Source organism: Meriones unguiculatus, chromosome 14 (genome assembly GCF_030254825.1).
Source record: "Meriones unguiculatus strain TT.TT164.6M chromosome 14, Bangor_MerUng_6.1, whole genome shotgun sequence".
In the NCBI taxonomy this organism is placed as follows: Eukaryota; Metazoa; Chordata; class Mammalia; order Rodentia; family Muridae; genus Meriones; species Meriones unguiculatus.
In genome coordinates, this window is record NC_083361.1 from 17,403,868 (window position 1) to 17,427,995 (window position 24,128).

Genomic DNA, 24,128 nt, shown 5'->3' on the forward strand with positions numbered 1-24,128 from the left:
ATTATTTCTAAATTAAGACTCAGCTTTACTTAATTGCCTAAGGGCATGGTGATTCATTTGCTTAGTCAAATAAAATTATTAAGCTATGAAAAACTCCATTTTAAGTTATATCATTATAAATACATATAATAAAAGCTACAATTATTCTATTTTTTTTTCAGTTATTCTATTTTTGAAGCCACACCAAATGCTCATCTTTCACTATAGTGCTTTGTCCAGTTTTAGAGCACTAGAGATAGAAAAATAATGGAGCCATCTTGTATTTTATGGATCAAAATAAAAAGAAAAACAGTGATGGAAGGGTAATGCTAAATGGACTGTCAACTAGCTTCACAATAGTTATTTATTTTAGGAAGAAGTAATTCTGTTTTGTTTTGTTTTTTTTTTTTCGAGACAGGGTTTCTTTGTGTAGCCCTGGCTGTCCTAAAACTAGCTCTTTAGACCAGGCTGACCTCAAACTTACAGAGATCCACCTGTCTCTGCCTCCTGAGTGCTGGGATTAAAAGTGCGTGCTGCCACCACCCAGCTATAATTTTGAAAATCAGATTTATAGAAAAAAAATACTTTTTAGAGAGAACTTAGAACTCTGTGATGAGCTGTTTGTTATATAGGTAATCTAATGGAGCCAAAGAATCAGCGTAAGAATTACTTTATAAGCCCAAAGCCTTTCTTAAAAACTATAGATTGCTTTCAAAGGAGATGAAATGCAAGACAGAGAAATTATGACGTTATTAAGACCAAAGCCATACAATGATATTTTTCCAGGTTTTAAGATTGTGTTACTGTGGGAAAGCAGTTTTTATGTTGTTCTAGAACAGTGGTTCTCAACCTTCCTAATGCTGCAACCCTTTAATTTAGTCCCTCATTTTATAACCCCAACCATAAAATTATTTTCGTTGCTACTTCACAATTGTAATTTTGCTACTGTTATAAATCATAATGTAAAGATCTGTCTTTTCCGATGGCCTTAGGAAACCCTGTGAAAGGGTCACTGGATCTCAGACCCACAGGTTGAGACCAACTTTTCTAGAACAATGGCCAGCCTCATCCAGTATTCTGTCAGCAACAGAGGCCCTAGGTAGGTAATACAAGGTATTAACCCTGAGAACACTGAACTAACAGGGTGAAGGCATGAAGATAACAGAAATCAAGAGCACATTACAATTGATGAGGACAACATGGAAGTGGCAGAATTCTGCTTCTTAAAGCATGTTTCTGTAGGCTAGTCCAAGAACCCAGTATAATTATTATAATGAGAATTTCCAAGTGGGCCCAGTATTTTAATAGTGATTACCTCTATTGCCCCAAACTGTTGCCATTAGTCACACATATGATTACTGATCACTGAAGTGAAAGTAGTTAAAATGGAGATCTGCAAAATACATAGCAGATTTCTAATACTGAGTATTTTTCAAAGAATAAGAACTACTCATTAACAATATTTTGTATGGATTGTGTATTAAAACAGCAGCATTTGGGCTCTACTGAATTACATAAATATTAAAATTGTCCTTAATGTTTTCTTTTATTGTTTTTGAGACGAGATCTCTCAGTATGTAGCCCTGGCTGACATGGTACTAGCTATGTAAACCAGGCTGGCCTTGAACTACTAACGACATATTTGCCTCTGCCTACCATGTGCTGGGATTAAAACTTTCTTACTTTTAATATGATCTTGCCTTTTCGGCTCTATGGGTCTCTTCCCTAATCCTTCAAAAAAAAAAAAAAAAACTATCCTACTCACATTTTAGAGCTACTGTGAAGATTAAGTAATAAAACTTGACAAATTGGGTCTGAGTAAAATACACACTGTTTCAAGTAAGGTGTGACATATAGTCACTCCGACTCGAAGACAGTGAGGGATTCTAGTAAATCAAACATGGAAGCAAACAGTTGGTATGTTAAATATTGTAATATTTAACAATCTTTAGTTGATTCTACAAAGGAGACATTAGATAGTAGCAGTAGAGACAATGGGTGCTTCATTCCCTACAGCTCTCCAGTACCTGTCCTCGCTCTGTGTCTACGCAAACTGTAAAAGCTCAGGTTCTGAATCCCAGCTTTATTGCTGACAATGTTATGACCCTAGTCAAATTAGTTAACTTTTCTAAATTAGCTCACTTCCTTCGTCTGAAAAATGGGGATAAATACACTCCTCTCAGCACTGCCATGAAGCTCAGAACTCCAGCTTGCAACAGATGAAGGCGCAGGAGAGTGGGGACCAGTCAGTAGGTGTGTGTTCCTGCAGCTTTCCACAGCCCTGACTACCTGAGCTTCAGCTTAGATCTAAGTCTCACACTTCAAAATGAGCTGACTGGCTGACACTTATCCCCAGTTCTTTTTCCTTTCTCATCCTCTACAACACCTTCCCAATATTGGTGGTGGTCTGAGTAAGAACGGCTTCCACAGGCTCTAATGTTCGAATACTTGGTTCCCGATTGGTTGACTGGGAAGGATTAGGAGGTGTGGCCTTGTTGGAGAAAGTATATCACTGGGGGTGAGTACTGAGGTTTCAAAAGCCCACACCATTCCCAGTTAGCTTTCTCTGCCAACTGCTGTGGATCAAAATGTAAGCTCTCAGCTATTGCTCCAATGCCATGCCTGTCTACATGCTCCTACGCTCTGCACCATGATGGTCACCTGGAACTGTACCCCAATAAACTCTTCCTTAAGCCGCCTTAGTCATGGTGACGTTACACAGAAAAGGAACTAAGACAGAAGGAATCAAAAGTAATCTAGTTGAACTCACTCTTTAAAAACGAGATAACTTACTCAAAACTCTTTCCTATGAGTTAGCAAATGATACCTAGTCTAGAACGTTAGTCTGGTGAATAAAGAGCTTTTAAACTGAGGAGAAAGGAAGGTATGCGAAAGGACAGAGCTGTAAAAGAGGGCATTTCACTGCCCTCCATGAGTGCCTCCTCCAACTGGTCATGCTATCACCAAGGTTACAGGGAAATGCACTGATGAGACTGAGCATCGTTTCCTAAAGGGAGGAAAGAAGTCAGATGTTTCTACAGCCTAAGTCTCTTTTAGGCTTTAGTAACCTACACCCATAAAACCTGTACAAATCCCTTCAATTCAAACAGTAACAGCAACAACTAAAATAATATGAATGTCAGGAAATTCCAGTCTGCATTACTCGTCTCCCCAACCCTTCACTGTTAACACGCTTTCTAGGAACTACAATTACATGTGTAAGTAAAGGGTATTCTGAATTACCCCTCTATAATTAACCTATTTCTCAATCTCCCTATTCTCACTGCAGTTCCCTTAAGATCCCTTTTGAAATTTCTCTTTTAAAAAATGGAACCTGGGGAGAAATTCAAGCTAACCTTGTGCTGCTGCTGTTGCTCTTGCCCCTTCTTTAAGGCTGAAGCTGTATGTCTGGCAACACCAAACGTTTCTAGGTCTAAGAACCAGAAGACTCTTCACCACATACAAAGCACTGCACATACATGGCCGCTTACTAGGCTAAGGTTTTTAGAACACAACAATGCTAAAAATGAAGTCACTGACTCACTGGGCCCCATGCTCACTCACCACGGTGGGAGCTATCGTTTAAAAGTGCTCACTTTGTATACAGAATTTCTTTAGAGACTAAATATCTGAATATATACTTAGCAAAACAAGAAAAACTGTTAAGTTAAAATACTAGAGTAAGTTTTGATGATGTCTGATAAGCTATCAAGAGGGAGGGGAATGGAAATCTATCTGGTTCAGTGTAGAGCTTGCTTTGATATCTAGCAGTTAAATTATTACTTGTTTTTTATTTGAAGCAGAAAATAGATCACGGTACAAACTTAAATTTCAAAAGCACACATGCTGTTAGGGAGTTAAATATACATGTTTTCAGTGTTCATAGCATGAGGACCTATACTTTATATCCCATTATAAAATTTTCCTTCTATATGATTTCTCAATTTAAAAGTTCACTTGAATATGGGGAAAAATAAAAGCAGAAACACAAGATAACATTCTGCATGGAGAGCACAGTACTGTGATTTATAGTTCTGATACTCAATGGAAGCATGAGGTTTCAACTTTAGTTCTGCACCTTTGCCATCAGGAAACCAAGGTTAACCACTGAAGTCACCTTATACTGAACATAAAACAGATTAGAACAGATAACAGCTGGTCTTCTTCAGAAGTCAAAGTGCATGGTTCATATACACAAAAGTGAATTAGGATGAATTTATGTTCAAACACTCATGTACTGGTCCTGCCCACCTAACTCATGTTTGTCTCCTACCACCTACTGGGATATACTTGCTGGCTCCTACAGAAAACAAAAGAAAGCTCCACAAAGCTTGTCTTAACAGTTTGTGACTCATGGTCTTTCATCTGGGCCAATCTGGGAGTTTCCTTTTTTTAAGGAGCTATTTGGTAGCAGAGTATGGAAATACCAGCTGTCCTTATTTTGCCAACAGGCTGCATTCAAATTCAGTTATAAGCTGGTTTTCTACAGTTTGGAGAAGCTGTATTTACGGTGGCAGTCTACACAATGAAATTTAACAATTAGGGCTTTAAACTTTCCTTTAGACTGCTTAGGATAGACAGAATACATAGCAAGACCCTAGCTATGTGCAAGATCTAGTAAAAATCAAGCCATTTTTCTCTCTCAGCATCTGGTCTAGTACGACATGATGAGAGTGAGGCTGGAACCACTAACTGAGGCAGAAAGAACTGGAAAAAACTGAAAAGCTGCCACTGCACATTTGATGAGATGCCAAATAACAGGATAAACAGCATTTATGTGCTACATTTAAATTTATGCACACATATGGGAGTCACTTTACTGACTTGGTGATTTACAAAGTTGACTGTGAGGGAAGGTAGAGATGAACTTTCACAACTGAGTCATTATTTCTATATGCTGACTTAAAATAATTCTATTAAGCATCTGCCTTTTGCAGAATTTTCTCAGTCAACAGGGCAAATTCCAAACACATTCTTAAATACTACTGTAGGCTTTTTCCCAGACATGCTGTACTGTACTTACCAGCTAAATCTGGAACTCCTTCGGACCAGCGAGGCCTAAGGCAACAATATTCAGATGCTGGCCAAACCAGATTCTACATTGAACACACTAAGCAGCCTCTTCACCAACTTCCTCCAGTTTACCTCAAGAATTCTTGAATGGGCAAATGGCACCATGGTCCTAGAATACAATAGGCTTTTCCTAGCCTTAGGCTTAGAGAGGACACAACTCTTTCATAAATATCAAATAAAGATGGACCAGACTACAAAGACCATCCAACATCAAAAAGCCTCTGGTAGGGGCCCAAGGCATCAGCCAACACAAGACTCTACACGAGAGCCCTGTCCAAACACCTGCTATGTATTCTTCCTTCCAGCTCCCCTGAGGGCACCAGACTGTACTGACTAATGTCACCTACCATCTCACACATATTCAATCCTCCAAAAACTTTGTACTCTCCCTGCCCCACTTATCTGCTGATGGTGCCCACATTTTAGCACACCCAGAACTGATTTATCACTTCTCCTTTTTCTGTACTAAGCTGATTAACTGTTCCCAAGTACACTTAAATCACTCAACAGAATCTAAAAGTCTAGGATGCTCCCTCTTACAGCCACCAAGCAAATTCTATGGATTATGTCAACAGTCCCTTAAGCAGTACTTCAATCTCTTCCAATCCAATCCAACATTTTCACAAGGGAAAAACAAACTTTCAAGTCACTCTTACTAAAATATCTTCGATAATTTCCCCAACACTCAAACCCTCGAGAATTTACTTCTCATTAACTGCCTCCAAACCATCTCCTGATATGCCTATCCCACCCTCAAAAGCTTTCACATTTTAAGATATACAGAATACAAATTCCTGGTTCTGAGCTTACTAAATCACCTGACTTATTTCTATTCTAAGAATATGTTCTACTACTCTGCTCCATCTCAGGCTAAGGTATCTTCCTCCCTGTGTCAACAGTTTCCCATAAAGACATGTTTCATGTATGTACGCCTTGTGTGTCCTATGTCTTACCTAACTGGATACACATTTTAAAAGCACAGTAGTACTTCTTCGCTAAATACAACAGTAATTTATTGGGTGTTTTAGAATACTTTAAATTTGATGGTGAAGACTGAGTGTCAGATTTGCTAACCATCAGTAGCCTTATCATACTTTGCTTTGGCTCCAGCTTCTTATCCTATATTGTGCCTAGAGTTCTTTTCCAGTGAATACCTTAGTGATTGTTTTAAAGTGTCTAAATTTAAACTGAAAATTTAGAAAGTCAGCACAGGTATCAAATTAAAAGGAACTTTTATTCTTTATCATGTCAAAACTTGCTTAAATATGGCTTGCTTAAATATAGTTTACTTCATTTTCTATTGCACCTTCTATTATTTCATTTAATTCAACATTTGTTTAACAAAAATAAAGAAACTGAGGCCCTAGGAGACTAAATAGGATTGATGGCTCTATCATTCTAAGGTTGTATGAGCAAGTAGGACTTCAAAACCCTCTCTGTCCTCACAGCCTTTTAAGCGTCTTTGTTTCCCCACTTATAAGATTATAATGAAATACACAGGAATCACTAAGTGAAAGAGAAATCCTATGAGATGTACTTACCTTCGAAAACCTCAGTATTGGCAAGATTATGTAAGCACTGAATTACACATTCAGCAAACTACTATATATGCACATTCAAGGACATTAACTATTGGATCTTCAGTGAGGTTAATATACGTATCAATGCTTAACAAAGGCATCAGTAATTCCTTTTGTTCAAACTGCTTAACAAAGTGTATCGTATATACCTTCTTTTGAGCAGCTTCCTTCTTTTTCTTGTCGTCTTTTTTCTTTTTCTTTTCTTCCATCAACTGTTCTTCTTCTTGCACTAAATCCCTGAACCACACAGTTGCAATTAACTTTCCCAAAGTGGATTTAGACATAAAAACAATGCTGCACACAGGTTCACTTTCACTTATAAGAAATAGAGCAAATTTGTCTTTATTCAACAGTCTGCAACCTAAGCCACACAGCTACCGTGTAGTGCAATTTACTTTTAATTGACATAGATTTCCTTCCCAAGCATGAGAGCTTTCACCTTAATGTTAAAATCAAGGAAGGCAATGAAAAACTGAAGTTTTACACTTTAAGATTCTTCCAATTCTAGAATGGGTAAGTTGTTACCTCGTTATGGGTCCCATTATCAATCGCACCTGAGGGGGATAGACTGCAATGGTACTTCGGGGGGGAGGGGGGCGCCCGCATGTGTGTGCGCATTTTGTGATACTGGATCAAACCCAGAGTCCTGCACAGGTCAGGTTAGCGCTCCATCAATCAACTACATACCCAGCCATAGATATTTTTTGGCTACAAATTAGCCATAAATAGGTAACATGTAATTCAAAATTACAATAATCTCAAAGTATTCTTTCTTTGGAAACAATAATGTATGCACTATAAGTTTATTTAAAATTTTGGAATCTAAAATTTTCGAAGTTGCTAACAGAAAGGGCTCCCTTGTTCAGGGTATCAGAACTAGGCAAACTATTTCCTCTTTCTCCCTCCACCTCAATGAAAGCAACAACTACGCAAAACTAATTAATGAACTACAACAAAAGGAGTCATATCTAATAATAAACGTGAGTCTTAGGCAGATGCACCAGACACCCCTCTAGTAGAGCTCTAACAACATTTAAGACAAGAACAAGGAGAGCAGAAGTAAGAGGGGGAGGGAATTACATAAGGAATAAAAAGTCAGATCCACTCTAGCCACAACTACTCCAACTCTAATCCCTGAGCCCTTCCTGCCTACATGGTTACATGAAGCATCTGCTCGAAAAACCAACTTAAAACCAAAAGAATGCTCTCCAAGGAACCAAAACTTCCAAAGGAGGCTTATAGGTTTCTTCCCTGAGTACACAGCTCTCCTTACTGGAGGCGACTGGTTCTCCACTCATCACTCATGTGGGGCCCGTCCATTCACATGATGCTCCATTCACAAGGAGTCTGAGAAAAGCAATCTAAGAAAATATAGAGGAACTACCTAGTTTCACAAAGTAGTCAGCCTAGAGTGTAAGTTTCATGATACCAGCTCTGCGTACTGAAGAAAGCCATCATACACAGTAATACTACCACAGACAGCCACAGAATTAGGCAAGTATGTAGGAAACTGGAAGAGGCTATAATCACTGCAAAGAGCATAAATCTGGCTTTTTTCTGATGGAAGAAATTGAGGGACATATGTAGAATAAGAAAATAGAAATGAGTAGCATTTTGCACAATTGAAATAAGAGATGATGTCAAATGCATGAAGATTATACACCTTTATATTTTGTATAAGACCATCCCAATGTCAAAGGCCAAGGTGACCACAATATACAAGAGTGGCAGAGTAAATGACATATACACAAAGGAAATAAACCCATGTCCCTCTCTTGAGATAGGAAAGACTCAAAAGCAAACGCTCTAATTCCTTGGCTTTCTTCAGCCTCAGTGTCACCAGGATAGAACTTAGATATAGCCAGGTGTGCTAAACACCAGCATGCACAGACAAGAGGGTCCCAAGTCCGAGGTTAGACCACGCTACATAGTGAGGTCCTCTATCAGAAAAACAACAACAACAAAACAAGTTTGCTTCCCAATATTTCCCAAGACTGAGAAAAGGAGTGGCACCCCAAACACTGTGTTAAGATACTGTCCTATTATTAACATTTGTTCTTCATGGTCTCCTGTCAAATAGAGGCTCTTCCTTTTCTGATTTTTCTCTTTTCTCAAACTTTATTTTAGTGCTTGTTTTTTTTTTTTTAAGTTAGCAAGTATCTTCTCCTTCGTAACTTACTTAACACACATGCTACAGATCTCCTCAAAATGTAACAGGGGCTGACATTCAAAGGATAAGGGAAAACCATAGGGCAAACACTGGAAGGCCCATTAGTAAAGAAATGGCTGCTGCATGCTCAGCATAATGAAAGGCGCTGATCTGCATACTCACTGAAAGAAATGTCCCTAACACAGTAAAGGAAAGAACGAAACTTGTAGATTCACAAACAGTACTATTCCTAGGCTGTCCTGGAACTCACTCACCAAGTGGCTTCAAACTCAGAGATCTACTTGCCTCCGCCTCCCAAGTGCTGGGATTAAAGGCATGCACCATTACCGCCCAGCAAAAACAGATAGATAGGCAGATAAGGAAATACAGACAGACAGATACAAATTAACATTTATTTAAGTTGCGTGTCAGTGTTATGTCTGTATTACTTTAGGCATTAAAGATGACACAGAAAAATAACCTCTTGAATCTGAAATTAAAACATCGGTGAAACCTTAAGCTAGAGAGTATTTAAAGAAACATTATTTTTTAAAGCACATTAAACATGTACCAGTATGGCAGCCAACAGCTGTTTTCCTAGCACTTAGAAGGTGAAAGCAGAAAGATCAGGAGTGCAAAGCCATCCTCATCTACAACACAAGATTGAGGCTAGCCTGAGCTATATAATAAGAACCTATCTTAAAGAGAGAGAATAGTAAATGTATTTCTAATTTGGGGTGTTATGGTAAGAATGCATTAATTTAGTACAAAAATAATTTCAACGCTAGTTCTATTTTCACTTTTCCATACCTATCACTGCACCCCACAGAAAAAAGAAAACTGACAAAAACAAAATTGACAAAATGTTGGCTGACTTTTGAAAATGTACAATGGGTACAATGCAGGCTCTTTCTGTTGTTTTTATTTATTCTTGACTCTTTCCAAGTCTCCACACCAGCAGCTAAAGGTGCAGGATGGGCAGAAGATTAGAAGGGGGTATGAATGAGAACCAAGAATGCTAGAAGGCCCAGGGCTTCCAGCCAACCAGCAATACACACTCTAGAACTGGGCGGCTCCTCCTACTCCTACAGTTCTTTCAACATCCCTTTCCAAGGAAATTACTGTGCCCTGCTATTAGGAGTGTAGACTAAAGGCTAAGACATGTAAGTATCTATGCATGATAAATGTGTACATGTCACTCTCAGGTGATTCATTACTTCTAAGCCTCTGAAAAGGGAATGATACATAGGTAGGTACTACAAAATAGTAGCAGCAGGACAATCCACAGGAAAACATTAAACCATAGGCTAGGCATGCCCCACAGTTAAATGTGATTGTGAGTGAGAGTGCATGGTGTGCTGAAAAGTTAACAAAATCAGCACAGCAGCTGTTAACTACCAACTAATCCCTGGCCTACGTCAGAAAGTTGGATTTCAATAGCTCTTATTTCCTAAGAGTAGAAACCCAGTACCTTAACTGCACAAGCACCACAACTCAACTTACTTACCATCCTAGTTTCTCTTTGGAGTGTGCTATAGGACCAGACTCCAAAAAAACCTTAGACAATATTTTTAAAAAAAAATTTTAAATTCAGATTTATTTTATGTGTATGGGCATTATGCTTGCATTTCTGTGAACCACCTGTGTACCCAGTGCCCAAGGAGTCAGAAGAGGGCTTCAGATCCTCTGGAACTTGAGTTATGTGTGGTTGTAAGCCACCAAGTAGGTGCTAGGAAACAAACCACAACAGCATCAAGTGCTTTTAACTGTTAAGCCTTCACTCCAGCCCAAGAACAACAAATTTCTAACAAGAGCTGCTTCTGGCAAATATCTGAAGCATGTTTCCCTTGATACTGTGAAAATTTAGCATATGTTCTGCAGCAGCATAGAGTGTAACTGCAAGCTGACAACTAGTTTCCTCAGCAATTTACCCTACACATCTTTTTTCTTTGTTGATTTTCTTTTTTCAATTTCTTGTCATTATGAGGGACATGGAATTAGACATCTTTCCTCACAGGTAGAAAGACCAGGAGAGGGGACGTCCATGACTAGTTAATGAAGACAGTGGACTTCCAAGATGGTGGCTGCTTCTTTACTCTCCTGACCTGAGACAAAAGCCTGGCAGTTTTTTCAAAAAGGCCTTGTGTGCTTTTTCTCCCTCTCACTGATGGACTGCCTCAACAAGTTCAAGGCTGATCAGGACATTTTTACATGACAATTGGGAGCTAATCAGCCATCTTAACTGCACTAGCACCACAATTCAACTTATTTAACATCCTAGTTTCTCCTTAGAGTATGCTACAGGACCAGACTCCAAAAGAAACCTTGGACAATAAATTTCTTTTTTAAAAAATTTAAATTTACACCAACCCTAAATTAGAGTATGAAGACCCTTCAAAAACTTTAAAAATCCCCACCCCTCAAGGAGAGGCTGGTCTTCAGCTTCCAAAGCCCCTACTTCCCTTTATAGAGTCTTTTTGTGTATTTGCTGTGTGTGTGTGGGGGGGGTTCTGTCTGAGCGTTTCTTCACGTCTAATAAATGCCTTTATGGGCTGAGTCTGTCTACTGTGTTTGAGAATTTCCCCTGGTTTACTTGTCACGTTACTTGAGATTTTTTTCCCCCGGCCTTTTAATTATTTAACTGGCAAAGAAAATGAACCCTATCACGACCCATGAATAGTAACAAATGCACAAAATCACAAACATTCCACACAACTACATGCTGAGTCCTGTAGGTCTTCCTAGTGACCTATAAAACCTGAAAAGGCTTATGGGGGGATACAAAGTGAATAAAGTGTAATTAATTAAAAAAAATTCAATGAAAAAAAAAAAAAAAACAAACCTGAAAAGGCAAGGTTTCTATAGACCAAAAAAGAGAAAAAAGAAAAGGAGCTCTTCCTGTCAGGAGATCCCAGAATGACATGGACCAGAGGGAGCATAAAGACTGGCTAACCTGAAAGATGAACAGGACTGATACAAGATGGACGTGTAGAAAATAAAAGTGATGGGTAAAAACAGGAAGCACACTGATTGTACAGTGAGACGCAAGCCAAGTGAATGTGTAATGTCCAAATCATAATGCAAAGAAAAAGCAAAGAGGAACTGAAAGACAGTCAACACAGTGGGACAGCTGATAGCATGAAGATACTGATAGTAACTATACTTTAAAGCTTTCAAATGTGGCTTAGCTGTCAGACAAAACGAGACAAGGACAGATGGTTTCTGGCTGCTTTAGGAAAGGAAGCAGGAGACACCTCTTCTGTATCAGTCAGCAGGTCACCCTCACACACAAATCAACTGCATGCTCAAGCTCGTTATAAAATCCCCATCACATCTGTCAGAAGATCATCCTCTGCCCTCTTTATCCTGACACATCCCACCCACCGCACTTTCCTTTCTGTTTTCCGCAGTCTTGATTTGTGTTAATCAATAGGCTGGTCAGCACTACACAGTAAGTCACTGATAACCTACCTAGTACCACCAGACAATGGACCAGAACCCCATTAGGGCAAAAACTGGTAAGGGAGTGAGTTTCCCGATAATTTGTGCCGTAACATGAACACAGCAGAATAAAACGAACTTTGTGAAACAAACAAACAAAAACTAATATGGAAAAAATGAATAAAGGTAGCAGTGAAAATAATTATGAACAAGGGAATTAACAGGTTATTTTCAATCACAACAGTGAAGATCTGTAAGTACAGAAGTACTTTAATGGTCAAATGATACAGAAGGAAAAGGGACTATACTATTTGCTGGTGAAGGGGACCAGCAAGAAGGAAGAACAGAGAATGAGGAAGACAATGAGGGAGAAGGATGAAGAGTAACAGAGAAGACTGACATATATGTACGAAAATGCCATAACCAAACCAACTATTTTGTATGCAAACTTCAAAATATTAACTTTAAAAAAAGTCAAGATGGTAGTGCGTGCCTGTAATCCCAGCAGCTGGGAGGCATAAGCAAACCAGGAGCTCGAGGTCAGCTGCAGCTACATAGAGAGTTTAAGACAGCAGCTTCAGGTACACGAATCTACATAAGGTAAGAAAAGGAGGAGCTAACAGGAAAACTGCTAGCGATGACGCTTCAGGTGATACACAGTCCAGGGTCTTACAGGAAGCTTCATTATTCCCAGAATTTGAGCAATAAGATAAATAACATTAATAAGGAATTATAGACCTTTGAAAATATAAGAACCCATGATTTCATAGGATATGGATGGACAAACAAGTGAATAAGGAATGAAGACAGACCTTCACTGTAAAATATATACTGATAAAAAAATACGTACATGTTCTCAAATTATGACGAAAGCAGACATATGACCCCTACCCCAGCACTTGGTTAATGTCCACAGCAACAAGACAAAGTGGCTTCATGAACTCTCCACCCAAAGCAAAGCACCTCAGTCCTATGCTGCTCCTGCTCCAAACACAGCTCTGCCTAATGAGGAGCAAACAGAAACGAAGAAGCAACCTAAAAACAGCCTTCATTCTTTACATAACAGAAAACTGCAAAGACTGCCGACCAGTTCTAGAGTACAGGCAGCTAAACCAAATACCACCTGTGACCTTATATCCACCCACCAAGCAGAAAAAAACTCGTCTTTTTGCCTTGCTGTGATAAACAGTGCTGAAACAACACATAAAATGTTAACAGGGTCTTTGCATTAGCGATTATGAATGCCAGTGTTGTTTCCCCAACTATGAGAATGCCACTGTAATTACTAAGAAAATGCCTCTGGAGGTTGGAGAGATGGCTCGATGGTTAAGAGCACCATCTGCTCCTCCAAAGGACCCAGGTTCTATTCCCAGCACCCACATGGCAGCTCACAACTGTCTGTAATGCCAATCCCAAGGGATCTGACACCTTCACACTAATGCACTTAAAATAAAAAAATTAAATTTAAAAAATGCTCTGATTTTTAAAAACACAAGTGTTTAGGGGTAAAGGGGCATCTTGTGTGCAAGTTGCTCTCAAGTGGTAAAAATATTATACATATAAAAAGGGGAATAAAAATGAAAGTTTAGGTTGAGAAAAGTTAATTAAAAGGGATATTCCACCATCAGGAAAGCAGCACTCTACGGCCTGTAGTGTTGGAAATATTTATCTTGAACCTGCAACCCTGAAATACAGTATTGATATCACTCCCATCACTGTTAATTAAAGACACTCTTGCATGCCTTGTCAGGTACACGGCTATAACAGCTCACTCAGACAGAGAGCTGCCTACCTAAATCCCTAATCCCACCCCCTTTCTGAAGCTTAGCTCAATTACTACTTCCTTCACATTTCTTTCCAACCAATACAAATCTCACCTTTGACCTCCAATTAAACAATATACATGGTCTAATTATTTTAGATGTTAATCTCACTGTTTCAGAAAGAACTAATTACTGGTCCAGGGACAAAACCAGTTCTACTTGAACTGTACTCCCTGGCACAGAGGGCTTTTAATTAGACAACAATCCCTGCTTCCTTCCCTTTACTGAAATGCTGTAACTGTACTCCTTTCACTTATCCCCACCCACACACTCCTCTCCTCAAAGACCAGATCAAAGGAACCCTTCCTAAGCACAGCGTGCACTACAGAGTTCTGGGGCCTATATCAAGAAGAGCAGAACTTAAACTCACCTCCAGCAGCAGCTTACGTGGCCTTACAAACACATTCAACACCTCACAAGCCTCTATCCTCTAGTTAATGAGGTCCAACTGTACACCCCTAAGTGCTAACTGAATGCACACAGTAAGTGTACACCAATCATTAGCTACATAAAACTCACTGTAAGACACTGGCAGGCTAGAATAGAAAGAAGGCTAAGCAGGAGTAAAGGAACTGAATACATAAAAACAACTCTTAAAGCACAATGCAGCATGTGATACCTCCCAAAGTAACTGCCAATAGCCCCTAGATTCTAAGTCAAATACCACAAACCAAAAACACGTAATAGAACACAGATTCACAGTCAATACAGATTACAGCCATTAGAAATACAAACACATAATTGCACACACCTTTAATCCCAGCACTCTGGAGGCAGGAGCAGGCCTGTCTTTGGAGGCCAGCCTGGTCTACAGACAGAATTCCAGGACAGCCAGGACTACACAGAGAAATCCTGTCTTGGAATAAAGGAAGAAAGAAAATAGAAATACAAATACATGAACAAAAAAAGTCCAATGCATTAAGGAATTCATCTCAAGAATGCAAGGTTGGTTTAACATGCAAAGATTAGTGTAATACAATGTTAACAGAATGAAGACAGTGACATGATAGTACCAGTATACGAAACACTTTCACCAAGAGAAGCCATCAAGCTGGGTTTAGAAGAAAAGTTCATTAAACTGACATAGGGCAGTTACAGAAAAGCCCACAGCTTACATCAGAGGTAGTAAGTGATAAACATAACCAATCTTGACATTTGTTTTCAACACTATATAAAACAGACAAACAAAACCAACAGGGGCTAGAAATATGGCACAGTGGATCCAGGTTTGGTGGCAGCTCACAACCATCTGTAACTCCAGTTCCAGGGGATCTAACACCCTCTTCCAGCATCACAGGCATACATGCTGGCAAAACACCCATGCACGTAAATAATAATAAATCCTGAGAAAAAGGGAAGGAGGACTCAGTCAACAGGCAAACAGACACACAGCAAGACCAGAAAGGAAAACGCAAATCTATCTCTATTCACAGACAGCAGAGATTGTGGGTGTAGCTGTGATCAAGCACATGTTGAGTATGCTTAAAGTTCTGGTTTCTATCCCTAGTACCAACTAATGAAGTAGATAATTCCATTTCAGATAGCATACTTAGGAATAGATCTTACAAAAGTACAAATTGTGTACTTAAAACACAGTACATCTTTGAAAAAATAAACAGCTAATACCTGGAAAGATTCTGTTTATGAACTAGAAGACATGCTGTCATTAAGATGGTGATATTATCTAAGCTGATCTATAAAAAGCACAACTTTTTCATTAAAACTGACAAACTTATGCAAAACCTCTCAAAGAAATACCGGGACCAATGGGACCCTGAAAAGGAGAGAACTGGGAGGACCCCGGTGCTGATTTCAAGCCTAACTACAAGACAGTGGAAATTGGCCCAAGGACGGCCATTGGACAAAATGACACAGAATCCTGAGACAACACTCTGCAAAATGAGCGCCTGAACTTCAAGGACACTAGAGAAACCATCTTTTCAACAAATGGGGCCAAACAACTGGAAAATTTAAGAATGGTTGGTACCCTCACATCATACAAAAAAAAAAAAAAAAAAAAAAAAACCTCAAAATGTGACACAGACCTAAACATGTAAAATCCATAAAACTGTTATAAAACAAAGGAATGGAATGACTAACAATAGCACAAGCAACAGAACTATTACAGATAAGTAAAACTAAATATTTGTGTTTCAGAGGACTAATAAAAAGAACTTTGAGAAGAGAAGAAAATACTTAAATACTTGTAAATCATACATAATATAAAAGACATTTCTAATCTACATAAGAACCCTTCAAACTTAACAATACAAAACAAAACCCAAATGCTTGCTCACCCAGCATGCGGAGACAGAGGAAGCAAGGGGATCAAAGGGTTCAAAGTCACCCTCAGCTATCTGCCAGGTTTGAGGCTAGCCTGTACTACATGAAACCCTGTTTCAAAAAACCAAAAACCCACCCACTTCAAAATTTAAAAACAAGCCAGGCATAGTGATGGACATCTTTAATCCCAGCACTCAGAAGGCAGAGTAGGTAAATCTGTTTTGTTATGGCCAGAATGGTCTGTATAGCAAATTTCAGACCAGCCAGAGTAGCAGTGAGACCCTACCTCAAAAAGAAAAACAAAAATCAAAACTAGAATTTAAAAATAGACAAGACTATAAATAGACATTTCTCCAAATCAAACAGCCAGGAAAGGATGTTCAACATCCTTAGTCATTAGGGAAATGCAAATCAAAACCACAATGAGATGTCTTCGTCCACAGAGATGCCTGCTATCACCAATTAAAAAGGACAAGTGTCAGCACAGATGTGAAGAAGAGCAGCTGCTAGTGTGGCTGCATTGTACACAGCCTGGCAGCTCCTCAAAGTTACAGCTATCATACAAAACCACAATTCCACTCTTAGGTAGATATTCAACAGAAGCAAAACACAGCCATACAAATACTAGTACACAAACGTAAAAGGCAGCTTTGTTCAATCCTTCAGCGAAAGCTGAAATTCCTACAAAATGATGCAGAGATGAATCAAAGTGGCACAGTGCTGAGGAAAGGGCTCACCAGGGCAGCATATGCTTGGCATTTATGAAGCCCTGGGTTCAAGTCCTAGCAATACAAACTAAAAAAAAATTTTTAAAACACCTATTTATATAAACAAAAGATGGCAATTCTGCACAATGGGATGGTATTTCTCACCCATTAAAAGGAATGAAGTTCTGACAATGATAAAACATGGGTAAAGCTTGAAAATGCACTAAGTAGACACAAACGCTAAAAAATTCTAGTGGATGATTCTATTTATTAATGTCCAGAAGAGGACAATCACTAGTGGAGGGCAGTGCTAGAAGGCAGGCTAAATGAGGAGTGACTGCTAAATATTTGGAATTTAGAGCAAGGAGTTTGAGTATAAACATGTTCTGGAATGAGAGGTGATGAATGTACAATCTATATACTTCACACACATGGAAATTTGATCTTCATCAAGATACCACTAAAAAGATGAGAGTTCGTGCCTATAAGCTCAGCACTCAGGCAGGGATAGTGAGTTCAAGGCCAATGAGAATACATGAGGAGGTAGGACCTTCTGAGAAATTTGAGGATCAATCAAATCAGGACAGCACTAAACAATACTAGCACTGGACAGGAGTTTAAGCTCTGGTTCCATAGCCACTAGGGAACCAGAAGTTTTCAATAATTGTCTTATAACTGGCCTGAAATGCTAACCCGCAGGAACGCAGAGAATGCTTATTTATATCCCTTTCCATTTTTATACTTTGTTTGTGACAAGGTCTCATGTAGCCCAGATGGCCTTGAACTTGCTATGTAGCAAGGGTTGACCTTAAATTTGGGTTCCCCCTGCCTCTACCTCAGAAGAGCTAGGATTTAGGTGCACCCCCACTAGAGATGGGACCCAAAAGGACCACATAAACAAACAACCTACCACATGCCCACTGAGTCTCATGTATATGCCTCACACCTGTTTGAGGAGTCACAACAAGAATGCATTGTTCTTGCACCCTTTTCAACAGTTAACAACAGGTAAAGTAATGCTGGAACTCTCTTCAGATCAGTGTATATTTAGGCACCAGGCAGCACCATTTCCTCCTGCTAGTTCACTTATGCTTTCTCAGAGGACAAATACACGGAAGATGGGGCTAGAGTCAACAAAACATAGATGCCGTCACTATAAAAAAAAAAATTCAGTATCGCAAATGGCCCAATAAATGCTATCAGACTACAATTCCCTAGGAAGAACTGCGAAACAAGTGAGTTGTCTCAGTCTTGTTTGTTATACAAAATCCAATCAATTGCTATTTGCAGAAAATATCTTTTAAGGTTCAAAGTATAAAATCTTCAAGTAGGTTTCAATTTGTTTTGAACATTCCATTTAAAATGGGAAGCTGAGTCATTGTCATGTAACACTACTGCCGTACTGCCGAAAACTCAAACATTTCTCTGGTTACAAAAAAGAAAATGCTAGGATTTCTGCTGCCTAGCAAACTCAACACAGAGTATGCAAAGGATGTTTAAAGTAAGAAGACTTAAATAGGACTTTAACTATATTTACGTTCATGGATCTCCTTTTAAGACTAAGAAAAAGCCTAGTCTCTCTTCAATCTTAGTTTAACTCTTCTGACAGCCACTCAAATGCATACCAAATCTTTGACAGTGATAAATACTAAGAGCTATATCCTGTTAGGTTCTGGGGATTTTTGTTTGTGTGTTTTGATCAAACACATGTTCAGTATTTCAAAATAATTATTTTCATCCACGGCCCCTTGCACATCAGCACCAGTGTCTTGTCTGCTGCCATGATGCCAGGCTACCTTAAATACGGGGCATGACGGTGCAAATCCATAGCCTCCGGGCTGGGAAGTATATAAGGGAGGAGAATCCCAAATTCCAGGCCAAGTTGGGCTTCCTCGGGGGAATGTCTCAAAAACAAACAAACAAACAAACAAACACACACACACACACAAAATACACATCACAAACCTAAGCAATACTTCATTTCTTACCAAGTTTATTCATCCATCACTAATCAAAGTTGAAGACAACTTTTAGGTCCACCAATAAGAAAGCTGGCTTCAAAAAAAATAAATAAACAAAAACAAACAAACAAAAAAGGTAGCCATCACAACCATACATAAATTTAAAGTAGACTTGCAATTTTTGTAAATTTAACATTTTTCATTTCAGTTTAAACCAAGTAGCATTTCCTAAAGATGAAAGAAACACTAAGTAGGCCAGTATCAACGTGCAAGTGGTGAGTAATCCTTCAGAGAACTCACCTTGAAGGGATCAAGGAGAGCACCTGCAAGGATATGCTCAGAATATCATTGGCGGGACCCTTTAGCCACAAAGATTTACCCTCAATCCGGTCATTCACAAGTGTTCAGACAAACCCAAAATTCTGTAAAACAACTAATCAAAAAATTGCACTGTCATGAAAGGAGCAGTAAGGAAGCTTCAGAGACAAGACAGCTACAGCAACCCTGGATGATCAAGGAATGTTGGGAAGAAACTCCACCAGGACAACTGAAAATAAGTGAATGTGGACTAAACCTTAACGTAAAGTTAAATGTTCCATGTTTGGTCATTTGACCGTTATGTACAAGATCCTCTTTACTGTGTGAGACATACTGCTCTATTTGGAGAGTGGAGTGTAAATGACAAAATCATCATGAGAAGCAGGGATGTAGATGAGGGCTACACTAATTCTGCTACTTTGCTAAAAGTGGCTTTTTGTTAAGATTAACTATTCTTAATTATGTTTCTATGCGCATGTGTGAGTGCAAGTACCGTGGAGTCTAGAGAGGACACCAGATCCCCTGGAGCTGGAGTTACAGTGGGCGGGAGCTGGCCAATGTGGGGCTGAAAACAACTGAACTTAAATGGAACGTGGGTCCTGGGTAAGAGCAACAAGAGCTCTTAACTGTCTAGCTATCTCTACAGCCCTCAAATGATTTTATGTTCTTTTTTTTTAATGAAAAATAGAAGGTGATTTGGAGTAAGATTAGTCCAGACCAAATGAAATACATGTAACACATGCCATTTCAGTATTTCCAATCATGGGCAGTATTTCTGGGGTTGTCATAAAATTAAACTATAAAAGACTGTCTTTCAAACTATACTTTCATATATTTGATATAAACTATTATATACATTATAAATTATTTTTATGATGTTTATGTTCAAATTTCCCAGAGTACTGTCAGTTTTAAGTTAAGCTCCCAGTCTGTATTCATTTATTCTAGCAGCCAATTTACCACATAATCTCCAAATTAAGCCAGAAAGAAGCCTAACCTGCAAGCCACATCAGAGGAAGCAACAGAAAAGCCTAACAAAATTAGAATGCTCTTCCCCTAAACAATGAAAGCTCAATGGCAAGAACAGGTAATCTTATCTAGAGACATACACCCTGGCTTACTCCTGTTGTCTAGGGTCTCCTGTGATACAGCCTCTGGTTCCAGACATCCATGGTTCAAACAAGTGTCCCCCATTAGATGCTATATGGTTTATAACACCTTTAATATTTGTGATATAATGGCATTTAATGGTTGGTTTGAGAGCTGTGATCAGTATCACAAATTATGTTAACTTCTACTTACACAATACACCTAACTTACAGAAATCACTACAAGGCACATGAACTATATTGACATAATTGTTTTCAGAAAGAAAGCAGAAACATAAATTATATTTTATCTAATGGGCAGTGAAAACACTAGAATTGGAATGAGAAAGCCTGCTGGAATCCCAGCTGTCATTTGAAGACTATCTCTCAATCATAATTTTCTCACCTGAAAAAATAATAAATACCAGCTGATATCTACCGTAAGGTCCAGCTCTGAATTCAGTAATTCTGTAACTTTAGCCTCCAAAAATACTTTCAAAAAATATAAAAGTTGGGGGCTGGGAGGAAGGTTCAGCAGTTAAAAACACCGGCTGTTCACAACCATCTGTAACAGCACTTCCCAGGGTCGGATGCCCTCTTCTAACTTCCATGTATACCAGGGACCAATGTACACACAGACATCTATGCAGGCAAAGCAAAACACCCATACACATTAAAACATTTTTTTTAATTGCTTTGCATCAGATGAGTTGTACTAGTTAAAAGAAGGTTTCTGCTTCCCCTGTAACTGGTAATTTTAACTTACCATTGTTTCTCCTCACGTAAACTTCTCTTTCACTCTGAGGCTGGGTCAATCTCTTGTTTATCCTAAATGGAGAAGCCTAACTATTTAAACTCTCTCACAACTAACCTGCTCTGAACACCCTGGTTCCACTTCCTTAGTATTTCACACTTCACCTCTCTCTACTACCACTTCCAAGCAAATCTTCATCAACTTCCACGTAGACAACTAGTGCCCGTAATTACACCTGGTCACAATTTCCAGACTGAAGTTTCTGCTCACTTGGTATCCTACCAGAACATAGGCAGCATCTCCTAAGACCATCTAAAGATCCTATCTAAGTTCCCAGGCTGACATTCAAACCTCCACACCCCAAGCCTTAAAACAGACTGATCAACTGCTCGCTATTTCTGCTAGACGAAGTTCCTGCGTGCTTACTGGAGTTCGAGTCTTTACCTCTACTGTTCTAGTAATATCCTCTCTGCAGGCCAAAGTGGATTTGTTTCCTTAGTCCCACTCCAATGGTAGTCACCCTCATCTAGACATTACAGCTCCCTCTTTTTGAATGTATGTGGTTGAGACATTTCTAAAGGCCAACAATGACTTTTAAAAGCTAGCCTACCTGGGGTAGTGGAGCTAATTTATCCTTAGTGCTATTTTACTTAACTGGCCCCTAGTACTGTCTTGGTAAGGATTTGCCACTTCTCACAGGAAAGAAAGAATGGCAACACAAGAATGGTGCACAGAACAGAGATTCCAAGCTAGAGACACACATAGTAGGGTTTGCTGCACTTCCATGATACAAAAAAACAAAAACAAAAACAAAAACAAACAAAAAAGCTTATATGCATTCATCATTTAATATTTAGGACTTTTCATGTTCAGAACCCAAACCCAGATCTCCAACAGTGATGTCCCCCAGCCCCACTTTTCATCCCTATTGACCTCTGTCAGAACCTAAAAACACTGAGATGATTACAAACACTGCACAGGGAGTACTCCTGGTGATGCTGGACATCCTACACTACAAAGACAGTCCTCAAATAGTTACTTAGCTGGTCCACAATGTGAGCGGTGTCCGTAGTGAGAAACTTCAAGATAAACATACTACGTGCAATTGTGGGTTCTATTCTCTAAAAGAAATTCTCCAATTTTTTTAAAGTGAAGCATCTTAACCTTCAGTAAGAGAGTTTAAACACAGCATGATGGCTCCTGCAATCACTAGTGGTAGGACCTTCTGCTACTTAACCTCATACCTCAAACTTCTTACATGTAAAGCAGAACTAAGAATGCCTAATTCACCCAGACTCTCAAGGGTAAGGAGGCATGCCAAGTCTTTGGATGGGTACTCAGGAAGATGATGAACAGATGTTAAGTTTGCCAACATTCTTCCTTTCACTGGGTCCTAGAAAATACTCAGTTTACTCGGGTGAATACTACCAACCATGACTTCCTGAGTAGGGTACTAGTGGGTAAAGTGCAATACTTTCTCACTTGGTAAAAATGAAGCATGTGCCCATCTAATCTAATCACGTCTCCCTACTCAAAGCACACTAACCTTAAACAAAAAGAACTCGGCATCCTGCCCTAAAATGCCAATAATTTTATTTTTCTTATCTTAGGATCAGCTGAAGCGCCCCAAGCACACGAATGGAATGCCATCTCCTTTTGACCCCCTATATCAACTACCTCGTGTTACTGTTATTTATGTACTATTATAGTTTCCCTACCAGACTATACATGCCCCCTGAGGACACTGACGGCATCTGATTCCTTTTTATGTGACCCAAGGGGCCTAACAGACCTTAGTAACTGGATGGCCCAAGCCTCTCCTTTCATAGACACAGAGAAGCTAAGTGACCTGCCAAGAGTCAAGGTCATTTTAAGTGGCAGAGCTGGAATTCAAACTCTGATACAAGGCCAAGAGAAGAGACTCCAAGTTCTGCCCAATAACAACGAAATGAAAATCATGCTTGCTTTACAATGTTTACCTAAGTTCCAAGTACCCTAACAGAAACAAGGCCTATGCAGTTACCTGACAAAACAAAAATGGAAGGAGAAATAGATCCAAAACCTACACTATTACTAAAATTACACATTAATAATTCAATCTATTTTGTTTGGCTCTGTATTTTATTATTTCTTTCCCAGTTTTTGACAACATGTTTAAACATCCAGCTGACAGTTACTTAGCCACCGATATTAGCTTTAATGTCCCTTTTACATGATTCCATAATATTTAAGAGTTCCAGAAAACCGTACTGGGTAAGCCAATGCTGTTCTTTGCCAAGAGAACAGATTCTTTAACAGTCAACCCAACAGATTAACATTTATAAATATCAAAGAGCCAGAAATTTGGAACAATTCTACATGGTGAAAAATACCTGTGTAATTACAAGTGTGCTGTTAATAACCCAAACATAGGCCTAGAACTTCCAATAAACAAATGTAAGCCATATTAAAAACTAAAACAAATGAAGCTGTTTGTATTATAAATGATGCAAAAGAAAAAAGCAAACAAGAAAGGAAGAGCCTATTTCTAAAAGTGAATCTGAAAAAGGGTTAAGTATAGTGCAATTTCCTGATGTTGAAGCAATTACAGCTCAATAAAACTAAACGTTTTCCAGAAATGCATCACTTGGGGGTGGAGGACAAAAAAAAAATAACAACAACAACAAAAAACCCTCTTTTGAGGTAGTATTTGATGCTGAAGTTACCAATACAAAAGCAGGCCCAACAGAAGTGATAATCGCTTACCGGGGACAATTTTTAATTACTTTCCCAACTGATAAAAGAGCACACACTGAACACAGACTAAAATATAGTTTCAAAGAAAAACAAAACGCAGTTTATGCTCGATGAAGTTCAAGGACGAAACTGTTTCCAATGCAACAGAATCCGCCTGACTACAATGTGCAGAGACCGAGAGGGAAAAAAATGCGAACACATAGTGTCTTTTTATAAAGGCAACAATTTAGCTACAA

The 24,128-nt window shown here is 39.0% G+C and overlaps 1 protein-coding gene across 4 annotated transcripts in view; it reads right to left on the bottom strand.

Annotated features, from left to right (window-relative positions):
- Tnrc6a (trinucleotide repeat containing adaptor 6A) overlaps positions 1 to 24,128 on the bottom strand; it is a 77,125-nt gene that overhangs the window by 51,777 nt on the left and 1,220 nt on the right. For all 4 annotated transcript variants that reach the window (XM_060366896.1, XM_060366895.1, XM_021655009.2 and 1 more), the window contains exon 3: positions 6,782 to 6,869. In XM_060366896.1, the coding sequence (XP_060222879.1) occupies positions 6,782 to 6,869 (88 nt within the window). The remainder of the gene's footprint in view (positions 1 to 6,781; positions 6,870 to 24,128) is intronic.